The 21,216-nt window shown below is 43.0% G+C and overlaps 1 protein-coding gene across 8 annotated transcripts in view; it reads left to right on the top strand.

Annotated features, from left to right (window-relative positions):
* Positions 1–21,216, top strand: part of CDH20 (cadherin 20) — a 1,654,453-nt gene that overhangs the window by 1,532,775 nt on the left and 100,462 nt on the right. For all 8 annotated transcript variants that reach the window (XM_069219506.1, XM_069219508.1, XM_069219509.1 and 5 more), the window contains one exon: positions 14,765–14,884. In XM_069219506.1, the coding sequence (XP_069075607.1) occupies positions 14,765–14,884 (120 nt within the window). The remainder of the gene's footprint in view (positions 1–14,764; positions 14,885–21,216) is intronic.

Raw genomic sequence — 21,216 nt, 5'->3', positions numbered from 1 at the left:
AAGCTGAGTGGATTAGTAAACCGGCCCATACCAGTGCTTTAAAACAAATGAAATGTGTGTGAGACAGGGTCTTTGGAGAGATGCAGGACACTTTTGTTGGGTGGTAGTGCTGGAATAAGAGGAGGCGGTAATGTGGTGGAGGCGTCAAAAAGGAATATCGCACAGGGCGCCACCAGTGCTAAAGATGGTCTTGTCTGGAAAGTGACCCCTGCCGAGATTACCAGGCTTAATATTGCAAATGTTATTTGACATGCTCAAGTCCCTCCTCTTCACCCTGTGTGACATCCTACCCAGTGAAGAGTTCACGGGGAGGTGTGGAGCCTACTATGAAAACTCTCATTTTTTCACTAAGGGCAAAACCGTTTTTCTATGGAGAAAGCTCTTCCTGTACACCCCCAGCAACTGTGGAGGTGATCTATTCCCTATTCCATCCTCGAAGGAGAATTATTCCATCCATTGGCTTTAGTAAATCTCTAACCATTATTCAGAGTGGAAACTGGTTTGATCGAAGTTTGGGAATTCTTGCAAACATGCATGTTTATGGTGTTCTCAAGAGTCCATGCCTTGTAACTCTCATTTCCCACCCTTGTCATGGGACTTACTACTGCTTATTTCTCCAGACCTGTGGTAAAATTCATTTACGCCCTACAGAAATCCATTTGTGAGTTCCCAGCAGACATAAATAACATATTTTCGGCCATAATCTTATTGTCAAGGCAGAAAATATATTGTGAATAGACCCACTAGTGTTATGGATTTAGATAACGATTGAGGATTGAGAGAATGATTACTTGCCTTCATTAAAAGTCATGCAAACCTTGTTTTACAATGTTTCTCATTGTAATATGTAGAATTAGGCTCAGTCAGCAGGTGGAGAACTTTTCGTCTAAATATTGGTACTGATTGGGAATGTTGATAGCATGTTTGATCTCTTTTTTCCTCATTTCATCAGATTGTTTCTGAATCATCACTTTTATACAATAGGCACCCACTCACCCACTCACCCAGTACTTCGTTCAATCAGACATTCACTCACTGCCCTTTTAGCATTCCATGTAACTTCAGAACATGAAACAAGATGAGGAACAGCTGAAGTTTGCTTACACTTCCCAGGAGAACCCAGTGTCCATAACCGTCCCCACAAGTCTTCTAGAGGACCTCAGAGCTGTGAGGTGACCATGTTCAGCTTATTGCACTCAAGAAACACAACCATACAAATGAGTAGTGAAGCACCCACTATATTAGCTTGAGCAGGGGATTAAATTGCTTTTATGGCTCCTATTATTTTTGTACTAAGGCTCCTAGGTTGAAAGACAGAAGCTGAGCCTAACAAATACTAGAAGGAAAGAGTTGTGTGCCACTGGGTGACAAAAAAGCCAAACATGTTTTCAGAGAGAAATATGAAAATCATAAAGAAAGTTTAAGTGAGGGAAATGGAGTGAGAGCATGATAGGGGGGAGTAAAGAGTGTAAGAAGGGAAAAAAAAAATGGAAGGAAAAAGTAAGTAGGATGTGATGAGGGTTGACATGTAGGAAAGAAAATTCGGAAGAAGGAAAGAAAAATGAAGAGGAGAAAAGGGTAAGAACGGAGGAAACGTTCCTTGAAGAAACAATTCTTGAAGACCTTTCTTCAAAAGTTTGGAATGACATGTCACTTGCTCACTCTACAGCAGTTGTATAGTTCAAGGTTGGGGCATTTAATTTTTCTGGCTACTCTCTTGCACTCATAGATACCCAGCTCTCAATCGGAAGGGTCTTTAGGCCCACCACCTCTCCAGTCTCCAGAAATGGGTATTTTTCAATGCCAGGACAAAGTAGAGTTGTTTCCCTTGCCCTCTCGCAGGAATTGACACATCATTTTTACTTTTCAGAACAGACATGAGGATAATGGAAAGACATGATGAGACTATCTACCAGAGCAGGTTGCCCTTTCAATTTGAGAAACCCAAAGTGAATACAAATCTGTAGAGAAGCATGTCTACTGAAAAACTGATAACTCTCTTACAAGTGGGTTGAATAATAGACAACTGTACTAAAACAGGGGTAAAAACTACCCAGCCAGTCCAAAAAAGATGTATGTAGAAAGTCCAACAAATACAACATAATAAAAATGAACGGACGTTTTAGAGCCTTCATCCTATCATTTACAGGATAGGGGAAGAGGTACCAACTCCATCAACTAGTTCACAGAATTCCTATCTTTGCTGGCAGCACACCAACATACTGCCATTTTGGAATTGGGAGACATTCATCACTGCCTGCTTTCAGCATAGCCAGGTAGTGTGATAGGATGGCCACCGCCTCCACCAGCGCTTTTATTTATTTATGCAGTGTTTTTTATACAGTTGAACCTAGCTGGGGAGCAATTGAGTGCTGCATATTATGGGGTGAGTTGGGAAATCTTGATTGGTGAGATGAGAGATCTTGATTATAAATTCTGCAAAGCGGAATTAACGTGAAATTCCGCAACACACAATTATATGTTGGCTGGCTTTCCAGCACTTAGCTTTTCCAGGTGTAAGAATATTGGACGCACTCTTACTAACAGATTTCTAGCAGGTAAACAAGCTTGGGAAAAGGGCTGCTTTTCAGTCTTGTCGCACTTAGTGGTCCCCACGCACCCGAGGAATAGAGGGAGCATGTAATGCTTCCCAGTGCCAGGTGACAATTTCCCTTCCTTCTCCCATCTGTGCTGTCCTGAAAAGGAGCCCTTACAGACATTTGCCACCTTGTCAGAGACTGCCTTGAACCATAGGAATTGGGACTTTCTTGTAAAAGTCCAGCCGAAATCAAAATGGGCAAACAAGTAATTGCAACAATTCCTGTGGAAATTTCACCAGTGTTGGAATTTTTATCCACCTGGCTATTTCTGCATGGGACTCCGGGTTAATCATAATTCGGGCCAAGTTGTTCAAACGCATATTTACCTCACACATACTAGAGCACATTTCTCTCCATCTTATCTTCTGTGGCTCGCTGAGTCCCCTCGGTTGCCATGTGGGGACTTTCTGAACCCCAGGGTAGAGGATGAGAGTCCCATTCACACTTTGGCCACCCTTCTAATTCATGGGATCGCCATCACTGGAATGCACAAGCAGTTTATGAGAAAAGGGGACTCCTGGTTAATCCCTCACTGGTGCCCAAAGTGGCGTTTAAAACATTTCTCTTTCATCAGAGTGGGAGGGGTTTCCATTTTCTCCGGGGAAAAATATATCCCAAGCCGAGACCAAACTGGGCATGGGATAGGGGAACAACGTGGCCAAGCTTTTATAATTTGATCAAAAATCTTTCTATACTTTTTTATGAAATAAAACAACCGTCCTGAACGGTTGAATTGCTGCAGTTTGAAGGGAAGTAGAACGGTCACCTCTAATGTGCATGAGAGAAAGGAGCGGCAACTAAAATAGAAGCACCCCTTCTCGACAGATTCCCTTCTCCCGAAAGAAACGTAAAAGTGCGCAATTGGTTAATCAGCAAATCTAAAGGCTTCTTGGGAGCTAGTATAGACTGTAATTGATAGGATTTGAAATGTGCCCTTTTAATGGAAACCTCTAAAAATAGACTTGCACTGGGTATAGTCAGTGTATTATCAAATATTATTTTTGAAAGCACTGTAAACATTTATGCAATCTTTCTTGCAACAGCCTATTTATACTGTGTACAAACTTTCTTATATTGTGTGTAATATATTTTTTTTTAGTAATGACATATATTCAGGGGCTTGAACCTTTTAGAACTATTAAAAGATATCACTTTTTACCCAGTGCACCCAACAGGAATCAAATAAGTGACAGTTTGGTTACACTCGCAGACGTCTGAAGTGATCGCAATAACAAACTGACCTTTCCTACCAGAAAAATGCATTCCCCCCACATAAATTTAAGATGCCTTGATTTAGAAAGGCAACAAAATAGGTACAGAATATTTTGATATCTTTTAGACACTCCTCAGACCTCGTCCCCATACTCGCTCAACTCATCCGTTTGGTACTCAGAATCACAGTTTCCAAACTTTTCCTTACGCACTTCTACCACTGAATTCCCAAGGGATTATTAGGACACTCCTTCATAGGAATATGCCATGATCCCCCCCCCGCGGAGACGTGCATACATGACAGGTAAAAGGAAGCGTAAGAGCTCCATTGGTTCTTGAGGTACCTGTGGCTCCATAGTGCTGGCTTCCAGTCCTGTGTTCTGCCAGGCAGACCGGCAAGGCCAACGAATGAATAGGGGCGCTAGGAATCATCATGTTGATACCCACCATCACCCCTCCATTTTCTATTTTGTGTGTCAGGCCACAGAATTTAGGAGTCAATCAGCTGATGGTGTCTGTGGCTGAAATTTAGGGGGCAGTTGTGGGATTTAGATGCGGATAGATGCACTGACCCTTCCCCGCTCTAAATAGGGGGCGTAGTAGACATGCACGTAACTCTGCTAAAATTACATTTTAGCGGTCATTTTGCAATGTCTTATTAACAAGTACTCGTGTCATACTAGAGAAGTCCATGCCCTCTGTCCCATTTCATTTCTAACTGCATATCGAAATAAATTAGAACACGTTTTATTTTTATAACTAGAAGAAATCCCTCGCCTTCAAATGCCAATATGTCATGTAACTGCAAATTAGCACCTTCCTTTTGTTGTACATATCACGCATGAGAAGCAGAGTATTCTGCCACGAGCATCAAACTGAATTAAATACATCATGTACTATGATATAAAAAGATGTAATTTTGTATTCTCCAAGGTATGTTGCAACTGTATGAGAGGCTGTATGAGCAAATCACTTTCCAGTACCATGATAACAAAATGGTTATATGACTAAATGCAAAAGTTACTGTGGACAGCTGTGCACCTTGCAGTGCGATCGATGCATGGATGGATGGAAAGGTAGATAGATAGAAAGATAGATAGAGAGAAAGCAAGATAGATAGATAGATAGATAGAAAGATAGATAGATAGATAGATAGATAGATAGATAGATAGATAGATAGATAGATAGATAGATAGATAGATAGATAGATAGATGACTAGATGGATGGGTATGGTGTTGGATGGAGGATTAGTAAGCTCTAGTGCTGTACTCACATGCACCCTCAGAACAGTTTTGTAGGCCATCAGCTGCACAGTTATAGCACAGTACGTGAGATTAGACAGGGCGATCACAGATGAAACCCAGATGAAACAAATCAGGAGAGATGAAAAACCAGCTCACAGTCTGGCTGCTTAGGTGGAACCAATTGGATCTATGTGATTGTCTGCATCTATGATCATAGAAAAGTAGATGCTGAAAGAATGCTGTGGTAGGGACAGTCTTCGTTACGGAAATTAAGTAATGCGTGTAGGAGGCACTTCAATTCTGGCTGGAGGAGCGGGGAGGGTGTTAGGAGAGTTTCTAGATGGTAGTGCTGACCCAACCCATATTGCTGTTGTCCATAGTATTGAAGTCTGCAAGTTCCCATTAACAAGTACAGGCATGAGAAATGTTATGGTATAGAAGTAAAGCAATGACAGTGAAAAAGAAAAATGTGCAAATTAAGGATGCTTTCGCCTTCTACAACTTAGAAGGCACTGCAGGATTTACTTCATTCTGCTGAAGTCCTCTTCAATATTATGCAAACTTTTAGAGAGTACTATCACCCGGGAGGGTATACTGGCACAAAGCATGTGTGAGCCTAAGCGCACCTAGGGGGGGCTACTCGAAAAGACAGGTCTTCAGCTTCTTGTGGAATTCAATAAGTAATGAGTAGGAGTAGCAAAAAGTCACTCCACACATTAGGAGACGGCTCGACCTATAGATCTGGTTTTCCATATGCGTGGGATTTGTAAAAGTAGGAGTCTGTATAAGCAGTATGTGTCTGGAAGGTTTGTGAAAGCCAATAGAATTCCTGAGGTACGGTGGGCCAGTGTTATGTTATGCATTCAAAGTGTGGATGAGGAATTTGGATAGTGCTTGTTTGTGAAGGAGGAGTGAGTGGAGCTCCTTCAGATGTGGCGTGCTGTGAGTGCAGCATATGAGGCTCAGGTTGAATCTGGCCACAGAGTTCCTAATGGTCTGCAGCTTTCTGAGTTTTTGTTGATTCAGATGTAGAGGGTGTTCCTGGTGTCCAACTTGCTTGTGACCAGGGTGTGTGTGAAACGGTTTTCTGGGTACTCACTGGGAGCCATTTGAAAATCTTCCTCAGCATCTTCATTCTATGGAAGCAAGAGCCAGTGATGACATTGAGTTGGGCGGTCATATTGGGTTTGCTGTCAATGATAATTCCTAGATTCTTGGTGTGGGTTGTGGGTGTCTACCAGGTAGAATCCCATGGTGATGTGTTCTTCCCTAAGATCACATTTAGGTCTTGTCTGTGGAAAGCTTTAGACAGTTGGTCTTCACCCAGTGGGTGATTTCAATAATGCAAGCATTGCATTGAACTTTATACGGGTACTGGGCATCTTGTCTTTGAGAGGGAGAATGAGTTGTGTGTCATTGGCTTAGAAGAGGACAATGATATCATGAGAGCAGATGGTTCCGAGTAGAAGGATCATGCATGTGTTGAAGATTGTCAGGCTGAGGGAGGATTCTTGCAGAACTCCACATATTAGATCATGGGCATCCAAGGTGTACAGTGAGAGGCTGTCTGTCTGGGTCCTTCCTGTCAGGAAGGAGCAGATCCATTGGAGTGTGTGTTCTTGTATTCCAATGTCATGTAGGCATTGGATGAGGATGGGGTGGAAGGCTGTGTAATTTGCTGAGGAGCGATCTAGGAGGATGATGGCCATCACAACTATTCTGTCCAAAATCCAGCAGATGTCATCCATTGTAGCAATGAGGGCAGTTTCCATGCTGTGGTCGGGTGTGAAGCCAGACTGAGTGGTGTTGAGAAATTGTTAGTCATTGACGTATTCAGGGAGGTGTCTGTTGATGATTTGCTCTTAAGTCTTGGCTAGGAACGGTAGCAGGGAAATGGGTCTGTAGTTGGTGAGCGTTGAAGGGTCCACAGTGGGTTTCTTCAGAAATGGGAGGACAGTTGTGAGTTTCTAAGTATCTGGGGAAGTCATAGAAGAGGTGAAGGCAATCAGAAAGGGTGTGAGCATGACTCTGATTGGTTGCAGTTCTCTAAAGTAGGCATGATAGGGACAGGGGTCTGATGGGGTCCCTAAGAGGATTGGCTCTGTGGCAGCGGTTTCTTCTGGGGTGATGACGGGCCATGTTGTCAGCACTGTTTCTTTGTATAATATCCTGTGGCCTGTAGAGAGGTTTATTGGGTCAGATTGGGGGCTGAGATTGCTGTAAATGGCAGTGATGTTGTTGCTGAAGAACTGAGAGAGATTGTTGAAAAGGTCCTGTGAGGTGGTGATCAACTTACAGGTGGTTGATGGTAAGATACATTTTTTCACATTGGTGAAGGTTTCTTTGCTTCTTTTGGTGCTGGCATCAATGCTGTCCACCGCAATGATTCCTTTTGTGGTCCAGATTATCTGGTGGTAGTGTCTTACGGTGGATTTTACTGCACTACTGTCTGCAGGCCCTGGCTCATTCTACGTTTCCACTCCAGTTGCTTGCAGTGGCGTTTCAGTAGTATGAGTTCCCCCATGTACCAACTGGCCTGAGGTCTGGATCCTATTTAATGCTGTCTTTGAGGGGGGCTAGGGAGTTGGCACAGGAGGTCCTCCAATTGTTGAAATTCTAAATGGCTTTAGGGAGACTGTTGTCGAAAAACACACAGTGCTGGGGCCCTATTACTGACAAGACAGTAACGGAAGAAGGTCTTGTTGCTGGGGTTCCATATCATTAAGACACTGTTGTTTCATCCTCGAAGCCGCTGTGAAGACATAGAGCTATATTACTTTAGAAGTATGCCTGCTGTGTGTGCCACACTCCTTCTGTTATTTGGATCTGCTGCTTAGATACTATACAGATATGAGGCAGTCGTTTGCCATGACCGGCTGGTTTTGCTGTACTGAGTGGACTGTAGGCACTTCCTTTGAAAAGAATGCTCTGAAGTTTGGTAGTGCTGTGGTTCTTTGCGGTGAGTTGTCACAAATCAGATCTAGGCAAGGGCAAGCAGATGATGGGCCAGCAGCAATGACCTTGATGTCCTGAACAGTTTTATAACCTGCACTGGCTTAGCTTACGCTCCATTCGGGCTCAGGCGGACTGCTGCACCACATGCCGCCTCGCTCTGGCTAAACGTGAATGACTAGTGATGCCTTAAAGACCGCCAATACTCTTGCCTCTCTGCTTCTGTGACCTGCCCTGCTTTCATGACTGTAAATGTTCAACCTTTTCCTATGGGTATTGAACCTCTGAGGGAAGAGTGTGCAGGGTCACTGTGATCAGTAGAACTGAACAATAACGGAAACCCTACAAAAACTCTCAAAAAGCATTAACACTATCTGCACTGAAAAAAAATGTGAAACAGAGGACTGTATTAATATTATCTGCAGTACAAAATATCAGCCAAATGAAGGGCTTTCTACCGCAATACCTTAAGGATGTAAATTATTGACCTTTTAAACCTAAAGTTTCTTAATAAAAGATCTCCTGCTGTGGGCAGATGATAATGTGCAAATGTGTTTGTTGAAACTACTGCTAGTTTGGTTGGTTTTCCTTTTACCACTGAACAGAATAATCTATTATTGGGCTAGAGGCCTGATGGCCCATTGGGTTACCGAAGGCTAGATGACCACTCCGCCGGGGCAGAACTACTTGCAAACTCAAAAACCCATGCCTCCCAGGAGGGCTTTGTAAGGCCATAATTGCTGTGAAGGCACAAGAGTTTGCACTGCAGGGGTCTTATTTCTCTTCGCCCTTTCGGTAAAGCCTTTTGTTTGACATAAATAAAGCCAAAATGTGGAAATTTGTTACTGCAAAAAATAAATAAATGCCCTGACATGTAGGAAGTTTTATCTCTACACATGAGTGGCAATGACTGATTTTCCTGCCTTTCCTGCCTGGACACACCATTCATCACATCCATCCCATGCCTGTCCTTGGGAGGAAAATTTAGTGACTATCAGCCTGACCTAATTATTAAGCTGTAGAAGGCTTTTCATATTGTATGACCGTGCTCACACACTTGTAGCTTTGGCAGGAATGATAGTCACTGGGTGAGATATTAGAGATATTCCTACACTCATGAGAAGTTGAAAATTTACGGTTCTCAGTGTGCCCTACTCTAAATCCGAGTAGCTTATCCAATCTTGTTTTTTCTAGACACTGCGAAATTTTTAGTTCTGCATTTCTGATAAAAAAGTAAATCTACAGGTATCAGAATAGAGAGAAAATCAAGACCACACTGGGTGAACTAACAATTCACACTGTACCAGAATACTTGAGAAGTCTAGGGAAGCTTAGTATTACTTCAGTTTGAATTAATACATTTGTTCATGTACTGATTGAAAATTGGAATGCTTTTAGCCACTATTAAGTACTTAGGCCTTTAAGGCAACCGGCAGGCACAAGGTAATTTTCTCTGGATCACACAGTTTGATCAAAGGCGGAAGCGGTATTTCAGTTTAGTCTGTAGGTTCTGAAGATCGCTACAGTGCAGCAACATGTTATGTCCTCCCTTCAACCCTCCCAGGTTATTAGTACTGGTAATTTGCTGCCTTCCTCCCTCCTTCCACAAGGTGGGAACATTTTGCAAGTGTACCGGATAATGAGTCCAAGTAGTGAATATTCTATTGACCGTGGGCCGTTCCTTTGTTCTTCAATAATTCATTCTTGTTTTATTTTGATAACAATAGATGGAATTAAACCAGCGGATTGCAACACAGAAATCTGAAAGTTCATTGGATTTTGCAAAGCATATCTTTAATAGTGTCGTTTTCTAGTGCTTATTTATTAAAAATAAAAGTAACAGCTTTCTGTTTTGGGTTAGTTTAATTGTAAAAGGAAAAGCAGAAACACACCTTTACTAGATTACTGTTTGATTCAGTTAAATACATTTTGGCTGTTCTACTGTTTCTCAAATGGTGGGCAACAAGGGTGTTATTTTGTACTAGGCTCCATGAATGCTCAGGTCACACAGATTGTGGAAGCTTTGATCTGATGAGTGTATCGCAATCTCTGCAGTATGAAGTGGCCATGTTTTATCTACGGACACAGGTCAGACCGTCACTGTCTGCCAACAATGGGGCCTTGCACAGCATAGTGTACTGGCTGTGTGCGTTATAAAATGAAGCCAGAATAGAAACCCAGCTTCCTGACTAACTCGTAGTGCATTGTTTCACGTGTCACCATCCCTCAAGATCTGAGGGCAGTTAAATTCCACTGATCCCTCCATCCCCCACACGGGGTTCTACACACATAAGGGGAGGGATGTTAATATGGAAGAACACTTGACAGCTTTAATAGTGGGATGCAATGAAGTGTCCAATCACATATGCAGCATTATTGAGTTGCTTGGCTCATGTGCTGTGCACTGGTGGTTGGTAGGGGGCGGGTGGTAATCAGATGTGAGTTGTGGTGTGACGCAATAAAGGGCCTTACTATAGTAAAATGTGTTGGCTGGAGCACTCATGGGCTTAATAGACCTTATATATGACTTTGTTTCTAACGTTTCTCCAGGTTAATGCTGATTGGTAAACTAGTATGAATTATTGTACTGTTCAAATACTAAAAATACGTTTGATATAAACATTGCAATCGTCCCTCCACCCAGATACTGGAGTCAATCCCAGAGAACAAGCCTTAAAGGGCAAATACTCATATATGTTTTTTTTTTCTAGAAGCAAATGTTAAATCATACATGTATTGCATTCTCTGTTATTGATATGTGGCATTCACAAATGGAGGCAGGGGTGAACGATTGTCCCAGAATGGCTCGTGTCCTCCTTACCTTCCCTAAATTTAGTGTGACCACCTGTCATGGAGGCAAATTCTGGACAGGGTTGTAAAAAATTCAGGACAAAGGGTCAAAATTCAGGACACAAATTCAAAATACCAGGTCAAAATTCAGGTCAGAAAATCACAACAAAAGGTAAATTTTACAGACACATCCAAGGAGAGGCCATACCCCTCTCCTTTTCAGTACACGTATTTACTATTTTCTACATAGCACCATTTACACCAGTGGGTTATTAATAACATCAAATAGACAATGAGAGCAAAGTTGGAGTTGCCTTTGATGTCACTAAGAAACCTAAGGTTAAAAACATCCCCATGAATTGCTTTTCGCCCACTTGGCCCCTAGAATCATCTGCCTCTGGTTTCAACTAATACACAAGGCCAGAGGGGCAATGAGGGAGCCAAACATAATGTGGCTTCTCTGCCCTGTCTTAAATGTAAAATGAAAAAACACCTGAGCTTCACCCCATTGGTCCAAGTGCCATCCCGTCCCTCATGAAGCTGTGGCACATGCTTCCCAGCAAGCCATGCAAGAGCATCCTGTAATCTGTTTGTATGTAGCAACAGTGGCTAACACATTCTGTTAACGACTGTTGCTATGTCATAGCAATGAATTACTGAATTTAGACTGATAATCATAAATAATATATATAAATGTTAGGCCTAGCATGCTTGGCATGGTCTGCCCTGTCTTTTTGCCTCTGCTTCCTATGTTGTGACTGTGTGCTGGACTTTGTTTTTGCTGGTTTTTAATACTCTGGGCACTCTTCCACTGCTGACCAGTGCTAAAGTGCAAGTGCTTTCTGTGTAAACTGTATGTGTAATTGGCTTTTCCATGATTGGCATATTTGATTTACTGGTAAGTCCCTAGTAAATTGCACTAGAGGTGCCCAGGACCCGTAAATCAAATGCTACTAGTGGGCCTGCAGCACTGATTGTGCCACCCACATGAGTAGCCCTGTAAACATGGCTCAGACTTGCCACTGCAGTGTCTGTGTGTGCAGTTTTAAACTGTCAATTCGACCTGGAAAGTGTACTCACTTGCCAGGCCCAAACCTTCCCTTTTTGTATATGTAAGGCACCCCGAAGGTAGGCCCTAGGTAGCCCCATGGACAGCGTGCACTGTATGTTAAAGGTAGGGCATGTTCTGATGTGATGTGTTTTACATGTCCTGAAAGTGAAATAGAGCCAAATTCAGTTTTCACTGTTGCAAGGCCTATCTCTCCCATACTTTAACATGATGACTGCTTTTAAATATCTTTTAAGTGCAGTTTCCCATTGGGAGACAATGGGAATGTGGAGTTTGGGGTCTCTGAACTCACAATTTTAAAATAAATCTTTTGGTAAAGTTGTTTTTTAGACTGTCAGTTTGAAAATGTCACTTTTAGAAAGTGGGCATTTTCTTGCTTAACCATTCTGTGACGTTGCCTGCTTGTGTATTCCACGTCTGGGTCAGACTGATAGTCAGACTGATAGTTGGGCTGTTGTGAATTCCCTCTAGACAGTGACACAAAGGGAGCTGGGGTGTAGCCTGCATATCCTGATGAGTCTTGTGGGCTAGAGTGGGGAGAGAGGAGCTGAGACACCTGAAATGACTGTGCCTGTCCTCACACAATGCAGTCTCCAACCCTCTACTGTGTGTCTTGGGCCAGGCAAGGGAAAGGCAGGATCTTGTGAAAAACAGAGACTTTCCTTCGAAATTCATCTTCTTCAAGGGCAGAAATTGGTATAAGTAGTGTACCCAAAACCCCAGACTTTTAGATTACTTCTGGAGTCAAGAGGAAGTTCTGCCAAGGAGAAGAGCTGAATAGCTGGCTGAGGAGTACTGCCCCATTGTCTGTCCTTTGCTGGATTGGCCTGCAGTGGCTGCTTCTGCCTGAAGGAGACAAAGACTGGACTTTGTAGTAGATTCCTACTTGTGAAGTGTCTCCAAAGGCTTGGACTGAGCTTGCCCTTGTTTTGAAGTCTCAGGGCCATCAAAAACTTTCTCTGCCAGAACTTGGTCTCTCTTGCTGAGACTCCTACCCTGCTAAGTGGTACCCCCTCAAGTCCCTGGACCTTTGAAAGGTGGTGGAACCAAGACTGAAATCCACGCACAGGAGCCATGCAGGGAAAAATTTGGTGCACCGCCTGCAACGCGGCTGTAAAAATGACTCACCACCTGCATCGCGGCTGGAAATTGATGCATCACCTGCATCGCGGATGGGGAAACAAAGCATCACCCCCATGTGGCTGCTGAAAATTGACACAAACCCCACTCACTGCGGTTTCTCAAGACCGTGCTGACGGATATCGCATGCATCATCACTGGGCGTCACAATCAACGTGAACCTGCCCGGACCCGAGGATCCCCATCCAGAAATCGATGCATAGCTCTCTTGCAGAAGAGAAAAACAGCACATCGCCCAACCGACTTGTTGAAGTAAGCCTCAGCAAGGCCTACTAGTGCAAGGGGTTCACCTTTCTCTGCACAAAGTCCTCAGACCATGTAGGAAGAAGTTGGCACAGAAACTGGAATAAAAGACAAAAGTTTATTAACCTCATGAGGTGGTACTACAGTTCAGACAGCACCCTTGGGTAATGTCTGAAGTAGCACACTGAACTGAGAGAGCATGGTCCTTTTATACCCACACAGGGGCTAAAAGGAGATGGTACAATTATGGAAACAAGACTTGTATACATGTAAGGTCATGTGGAAAATGCACAGTCGACAGGTAGGAGGAGCTAACAGTTTCCAAGGACTAACAGCTGCAGACCTTACTGAGCATGTGCGAAAGTAAGAGATGCTAAATATAACTTGTGACTAGGCAGATTTCAAGAGCAGTTAACAGAAAGGTAGGACAGAGCACATGGCAGCATGTAGCAGAGAAAATGGCTGCCATCAATACAAAATGGATTCCGCAAAATGTTCACAATAGTTACTAAATACAAGATGTCTTCTGCTAATGCTTAATCTAATCACTGCTAATTTACAACAGACTGGAGAAGAAATGACGCACAGCCTCACTTGAGAGTAAGGAATCGATGCATCGCTGACTTTTCCGATGCACGCTCATCCGTGTGGCTTTATTTTTTATGCAAACCAGGTACTTTGTGTAACATTAATGCATCCCTTGTTTTCTATGGAGTAAGACTCTTTTTAATTTAAAAATTCATAACTTTACTTGTGTATGTTGGATTTTTGTCATTTTAGTCTTGTTTGATTTAGATAAATATTGGCAATATTTCTAAACCTGTGTTGTGTCCATTTTGTGATGTTTTCACTGTATTACTGTGCATGTTAGTATAAATACTTTACACATTGCCTTTGAGATAAGCCTGACTGCTTGTGCCAAGCTACCAAGGGGGTGAGCAGGGGTTATCTTAAGTGTGTATCTCCATTGCTCTGACTAGAGTGAGGGTTCCTGCTTGGACAGAGTGCAAACTGACTGCCAACCAGAGGCCCCATTTCTAACAAGACATAACTGTGAATAACTGGGATGTTTTTGGCCCAGGGGTTCTGAGTGACATCAAATAGACACTGAAAGTGAAGCTTGAGCTGTCTATGATGTCACTCAGAACCCCGAGGTTAAAAACATCCGTTATCTAATTTTCACCCAGATATAATTTTATGCTATGTATGGCACCTTTAGTCATTTAGCTCTGTTTTCAACTGATACTCAGGGGCAGAGGAGTAACGGGAGAAACAAGCATAACATGGCCCCTACTTCCTCTGCCAAATGTAAAAGGAAAAAAACTGGCCTCCATGCATAGCGAAAGGTGAGCCTTCCTAGAACAAGTAGCATATTATAGTATGGTGTGGCAGATTATCAAGGCAAAAAAGGATTCTGTATTGGATGCTGTCACATGTGCTTTATGAGCTAAAATCCACAACATTTCGTGTTTATATCATAGAAGTTAGAATAATGGAATTATTTGTTTTTCAGGTACCTCCATTATTCAGTTGACAGCAACGGACGCGGATGACCCCACTTACGGAAACAGCGCAAGAGTAGTGTACAGTATACTTCAGGGACAGCCATATTTTTCAGTGGACACAAAAACAGGTACTTTAATCAAAGGGACAATCTATGCAGCACTCTTTATGGTAATAGGAGGAGCCGTCTTATCTTCTAATGAAAATTATTTAAGGTAAAACTCAAAAGTAACGGTATGATGGTAAATGAATATGAAATATTGAAAAACGTACAACACTTACTTTATCATTTAAGCAATTCAGCTCAGGTCTCTTACAGATGTGATTAATGCTTTTGAAATATAGATGTACCAGATCAAGTCGAAATATTTCCCTTTTTTGTATCTTTTTATATCGCTCAGAGCTGCGTAAATATAAAGATATAGTCCCTCATTATGAAGACAGCCGAGGTCCTGCCGGACCGAAGACCGCCAGTGTTGGCGGTCTTCCGCCAACCATATTATGACTGATGGCGACCCTCTGCCATATTTTGGTCGGAGAACCGCCAGCACCCATACTGGCGGTCGGCGGTGTAGTGGAGGTTGCTCCTCTGTCACCGCCATGTCATCAGAATTACGTTTCAGTATTCGGCGTGGCGGTGTTCTGGGTACAGGGTGCTGGTGGCAGAGCAGCCCCCATGGAACCCATCCCCTCCCAGAGGACCACCGAGGCAGGGAAGGTGATCGTCCGACAGGGGAGGGGGTGGGAGGTGTTGTGTAGTAATTCCCTGGCACTGATAGTGCCTACCATCATGGTTTTCATGGCGGTTCAAAAACCACAATATCCATGGCGGTATGCGGGGTCATGATCCCGCAGGAGGACTAGTGACGGCCGCCGGGCTGGAGACCGTTGTCTCCAGGCTGGCAGTCATTACCACTGTGGCAGGCGGTGTGGTACATTGGCGGTTTGGCCTGTGCCAAACCGCCAATGTCATAATGTGGCGGTAATTACCCCCAGCCTGTTTGCGGTCCTACCGTCAACATTACACCGTCTGCCATGGTTGTAATGAGGGCCATAATGTGCTTGAAATATCTTGAAGAGAGAGCAGCATTGGTGCATTGACCAACACTTCAAAACTGCCATTTTGCTTTGCAGTAGTAATAATAATAATAATAATAAGAAGAAGAAGAAGAAGAAGACAGCAACCATAAGAGTTGTTATTGTTATTGTTGTTATATTGCGATTGTTGACGTATTTGTTGTTTCTACTTTCATCATTAGTGAAAAAACGCTAATATCGAGGAAGGGCTTTTTCAGCTCAGCTAAGTCTCTTTCTAACTGAAAGGTTTTTTAACTTTTCTTAATCACATCTCCTGCCTTCTCCAGAACAAGCTTCTTGTGAGCCTAAAGTAACACCGGCACCTACTGCTGACTTGTGGGTAGTGAACTGCCTGTAAAAGGCTTTAGAGCCTATAACGCTTGGACCTGTGTCAGCAGGTTATAGTGTCAAAACAGCAAACTTTAGCATCAAACTCAGTTAATGACAGTCTGTGTCACCAATTCAACACTTGTAATCCATTTCCTATTGCATTAGAGTGTGTCCTAAAACAGTGCTTTTTATCCCATAAACCAATAATTCATGGGCTTTGGCCATATATTAATGTCCCACTTACATCCACCTACTCTACTGGCCCAACACCTACAAACGTTCACGCTGGGGCCAATGATGGGACAGTTGTTACTTCCAAAGTAAGAGCCAGTGCCCTTTTTTCCATAAGCTGAAAGAGTGTTTCCACTACCTTGTGCAGTGAATTATGCTTGAGATGTGCATATCAAGAGCTTCAGTTCAGGGATGGTACGCTACTTCCCCTTCCGCAAGGCCCACTGCACTCTTTTGGTAGCCATACGATGGTGTGGAACTAGAGTAGCAGTCATAGATGATGACACCAAACGAGTATTCCCTCATTTAGCGTAAATAGAGTAGTAGTGTTTGTGGCAGCCATCTTACCCTCCAGAGAGCACAGGTTTTTTTTTAAGTTTACTTATGTGTTTAGCAATTTTTGGGTGAACAAAATAATGTTTCTTCCCCAAAAAATAGTTATCTATCAATTTATTTCGAACGTGAGGACTTCAGTGGGTTGTGTGGACGATGAGGGTTTGTGGGTGTGGCTGATATTTAGTGTGCCAATGATGAACAGTTAGACACACACAATTATGGTCCTACATGTAAGTTACCATAATGCATACACGCATTTACAGTTGTCACTAACTGAAAACGTCCTTGCCTGCCATCACAACAGATGAAACAGGATACATAAAGAGTGAACATCACAAACCAGCTCCTCTGATACACACTTCCTAAAGCACTCAACTTGTATCCAGAGGTCACTGTCAGCATCAATATTCGAGCCCTGAAGATCCTGACACACTGTGGGTTTTTCAAGTTTTGAGAGGTCTGGAGGGGTATATACGCTGTCAAGGTTATACATGTTAGAACAAGTGTCTTCATTCTGACAACGCTTCTGGGAAGCAAACACACTTCCTGACTGACCTTTTGGCTACTAGCAGTCAGACTAGAGAGAACCGACACCGAATACCTAGGGGACGGCAGGATAATGCCTCGAATTGCAGTCAAGTCATATTCAGTGAGCAGTTGTTCTCTGTGCCCTGAAAAACAGAACCTACGCTCTATAGGCGGTCATTAAGTCACCCGCAAAGATGTGCAGCTACCAAGTCAAGCCTTTGTTCAGTTTAAAGAGGACTTTCGTACTCGGGCAAACAAAAATCATGTTATTCAGGAGAGTTTTTAACAGGGGATATCCAGGACTATGCAGTAATGTAAAATACAGATATTTGTATTGAAATATTATCCAGTTCATCATGGCGGCAATGTTTGCATGGTGGGCCCATTACATTGTCATGTCACTAACCACTAAATGAGCCTGAACATGTATGACCATGCAGGGTCGTTGGAATTTTGGGGTGCGGGAGGCGCAGCAGCACCCCTACGTTAACCCCTGCAGAAGTTCAGAAGGGAAATGAACAATAAAAAGACCTTTACGTTTAGTTGTTTTTTATCTTGTTGCATGTGTTGTGAGTTCAAATATAAAAGTCAAATGACAGGCACCGCCTTTTGACAAGATGCTGCGATTTTAAAACGAAGGTTGGTGTTTACTCTTCCTTTCCTTGAATGAGGGAAGTTTATAATGGTAACCACGTGACAATCTCGCTGGAGTACAAGATGAATGACGGTAAAGGCTGCAGGATGTCAAACGCTTTCTAGCACACAACAAAGAGTGAATAGTTCACAAGTATTATAAAATGTATTCGCATTAAGAATCCCTCAAATGAGGCGGCCAAAGATTTCAATAAGATCAAAACAATACACTTATCTTATGTAATCCACAAGGATGCATATGCGCCAACACTCGATTTCAAACTGTGTACTACATTGGTTGAGCAGTAAAGCCACATGACAGATGGAAAACTCGTGGTCATTTCAATGGAAATGTGATGTTTCTGGTATTCTTTTTTTAGGGCAATGTGCTCCAAACTGTACCACTGGCCATGCACTATTTCTCAACCATGCTCTGGCTGAATATGCAGGGGTCATTTGATACACCTAAGGGCATATTTATTAGGGGTTTACGCCATACTTGCACCACATAATGGTACATACATAGCGCAAACCACAAAGTCATATTTTTGAAACCACAGAAAGCCACTTTGTGTGGCTTTGAATGGCTTAAAAAATATGAAGTAAGGCAACACAGTGCAAATCGCTGTGTTACTATACTCTGCAAAAGAGAGGCGTTTCATGGGTGTTGCATGGGTGTTCCCATGCAACTGCTATGGTTTTTGACACATTCCCAGATTTACCTAAACCTGGTAAACTTGGGAATGCGCCAAAATCCTACGCCTCCCCAGGTGATGCGTAATAAGGAGAAATCTATTTGTTTCCCCTCGTTTTTCCACTTTCTATGTGTGTTGCATTCTGAAATACACATAAAAAGAGGAAAACGCATCTCAGGATTTGTTTTGTGCAGGAAGGTCCCTCTTCCTGCACCAAAAACAATCCTGCATACAAAAAAGGCACACTTGCACTATGGTGCAAGGTTGCCTGCTTTGGCGCTAGCAATCAAAAGGGAGTCAGTGCAGGGGGAAAGGACTGGAATGAGCTATATGGGATACATATGGTGCAATACTGCAGTTTCCCTGTGACTGCCCTACACGCAAAGCCCATAATTCTAGGCCTTAGTGTAACACTTGAATTTCTCACAACATCAGTGGCTTCACTGACGTAGCACTGACTGATTGCAGCACCCCCACTCTGAAAATCATTCCAACACCACTGGGTCCCTGAGTGATAAACGACACCTGACAGGTCAGCCTAACATTTTAGTATTAGACTGTGTGGGGATGGTGGAACAGTCCTGCAAAGGTGGATATGCTTTGGCTTGCCCTTGAATTAGTTGCTCTCAGTACCTGCAACCGCTCTGCTGCGCAGTCTTCTGCTGAAGTGTAAATGAGAGAAGAGTGGTAGGGCGGACAGCAGGGTTGTCTGTGTTAAGGAAGTGTAAGTTTCATGGCTGAGTAATGATGTGGACAGGAGAGGTGTGCGTAAACCCAACCAGAGCCATAGTCCTTTGGAAAGATGGATCCCAGTGCAAACTGCAGCCTCACTTTGAATTGTTGTCATCTGAGAATCTGTCAGGTATCTGGGGGGTGACGATGTCCACTAGTGGAGAACTCATCCAGTAAATCGACGCTGTTGTCCTCACCAAGGGCGCCATCATCCCTTTGCCTTGCGTTTAAAACACATAAAACAAATATATGCTGCACTCGGTAAAACACAAACCGATTTCTTGTTTACAAAGAATATTCTACATCGATCACTTTTGTACTGGGAAGGAGCACACAATAACGAATGCACAATTATCATTATGAAAGATTGAATCAATATCTTCGCAGTGAAAACGTACTTAATTGTGTTTTCTGTTGACATGAAGATTGACAAAGTATAAAAGTAACCCATAACCCAACCAATAAACTGCCATAGAGTACCAGAAATGAAGGTGATGTGGGTGACCCGACAAACACACTCTCCTTTTACAGCCAAGTGCTGAAATTAAAAGTTAAAACCTGGAAACATTTCCTGAGGCAAATTGGAGAACCAGGGGCTTGTGCTCTTGTCAGAGATGCTCAAGGCATCCAAGCAGTTGACTGCTGTTATGTTTGCACTAGGAAAGCATAAGGCCAGAAATAGATGATCATGGCTGGGTCATGTCTTAATACCTATTTTCAAACTTTGGAGTGGCGGAGCTCAAAAGACTAGTAAAGAACTTTCAAAACCATCCCTCAAGATAATTCCTCGATGACCTAATAGCCCTCAGAGCGAAACTCCACTGTGATGCAGAAACCCTCCTATGGGATCTCAACAACACGTTCCAGATGAATGCAAGCACGCAAGTCCCAATGTTCATTGAATCCCTGAAAGACAATCCACCTCTCAGGATATAGCGAAAAATGAATCAGCAGCTAACACAATATCAGGTTGGGGGAAAAGTAATGGAGACACACATTTCGGGCAGAAGACCTCAAGTTTCTAAAAAAAACTCTGTGCGAACTAATCTCCAAAGGTAAGACTGCAGACTGTAAAAGCACCATCAGCAAGGCCTCTAGTAAGGGTAGGGAACTCTTCAAAGCCATCGAACTCAGACAGTCCCATAGCAGGGCCCCCAATAATCCACTGCAAAGAGTTCTGCCATCAACATGTTCTTTAGGAATAATATCAACAATTTCCTACACCACATCAACAGCACCACACCCTCAACAGTCGCTCCAGACAGAGAGAGAAGATAGTCATCATTTAATGCTGTCTACACAAATACTTTTACAAGCATATTCCATTCATTGAAATCCAAATCTTCCAAAGATGATATCCTCATTTCATAACTTGTGAAGAAGATATCATGATCATTGCTCAAGCAAATACTGAACATCAAGATACCTTTCCACGTGTTTGCATGAAAAGGGCAGATACTATCACTTTTCAAAAAACAAACCTGGACCCTGAAGGTCTCGCTCCTTACTGCTATGACAAACAGCTTCTGCTCATCACAGAAGTCATACAATTCAGCGTAATGACTGGCAGCACACTATAATGCAGCAGGGAGGCCTCAGGTAAGCAAGTGATGTATGATGTCCCACTTGTCTAACTCCTCATCCTTCTAGACCTTTGCAGAGCACTCAGTACTATTAACTAGGATATCCTGAACATCACTGCACATCAAAAAAACTTTGGGGCACCACCTTGCCTGACAAATAGACTCACGTTGGTCCAGATGAGCTACTCAAGATCCAGATTCATCCCAATGGCATGTGGCACACCCCCAAGTTGCTTCCACCCACCATTAGCTTTCAGCATTTATGTGCAGCTCTTGACAATCATTCTGGCAGGCCAGAACATCACTATGTACCAGTA

This window comes from Pleurodeles waltl, chromosome 2_2 (assembly GCF_031143425.1).
Source record: "Pleurodeles waltl isolate 20211129_DDA chromosome 2_2, aPleWal1.hap1.20221129, whole genome shotgun sequence".
In the NCBI taxonomy this organism is placed as follows: Eukaryota; Metazoa; Chordata; class Amphibia; order Caudata; family Salamandridae; genus Pleurodeles; species Pleurodeles waltl.
Note: the sequence above shows the minus strand (reverse complement) of the source record. Positions and strands in the feature narration are given on the sequence as shown.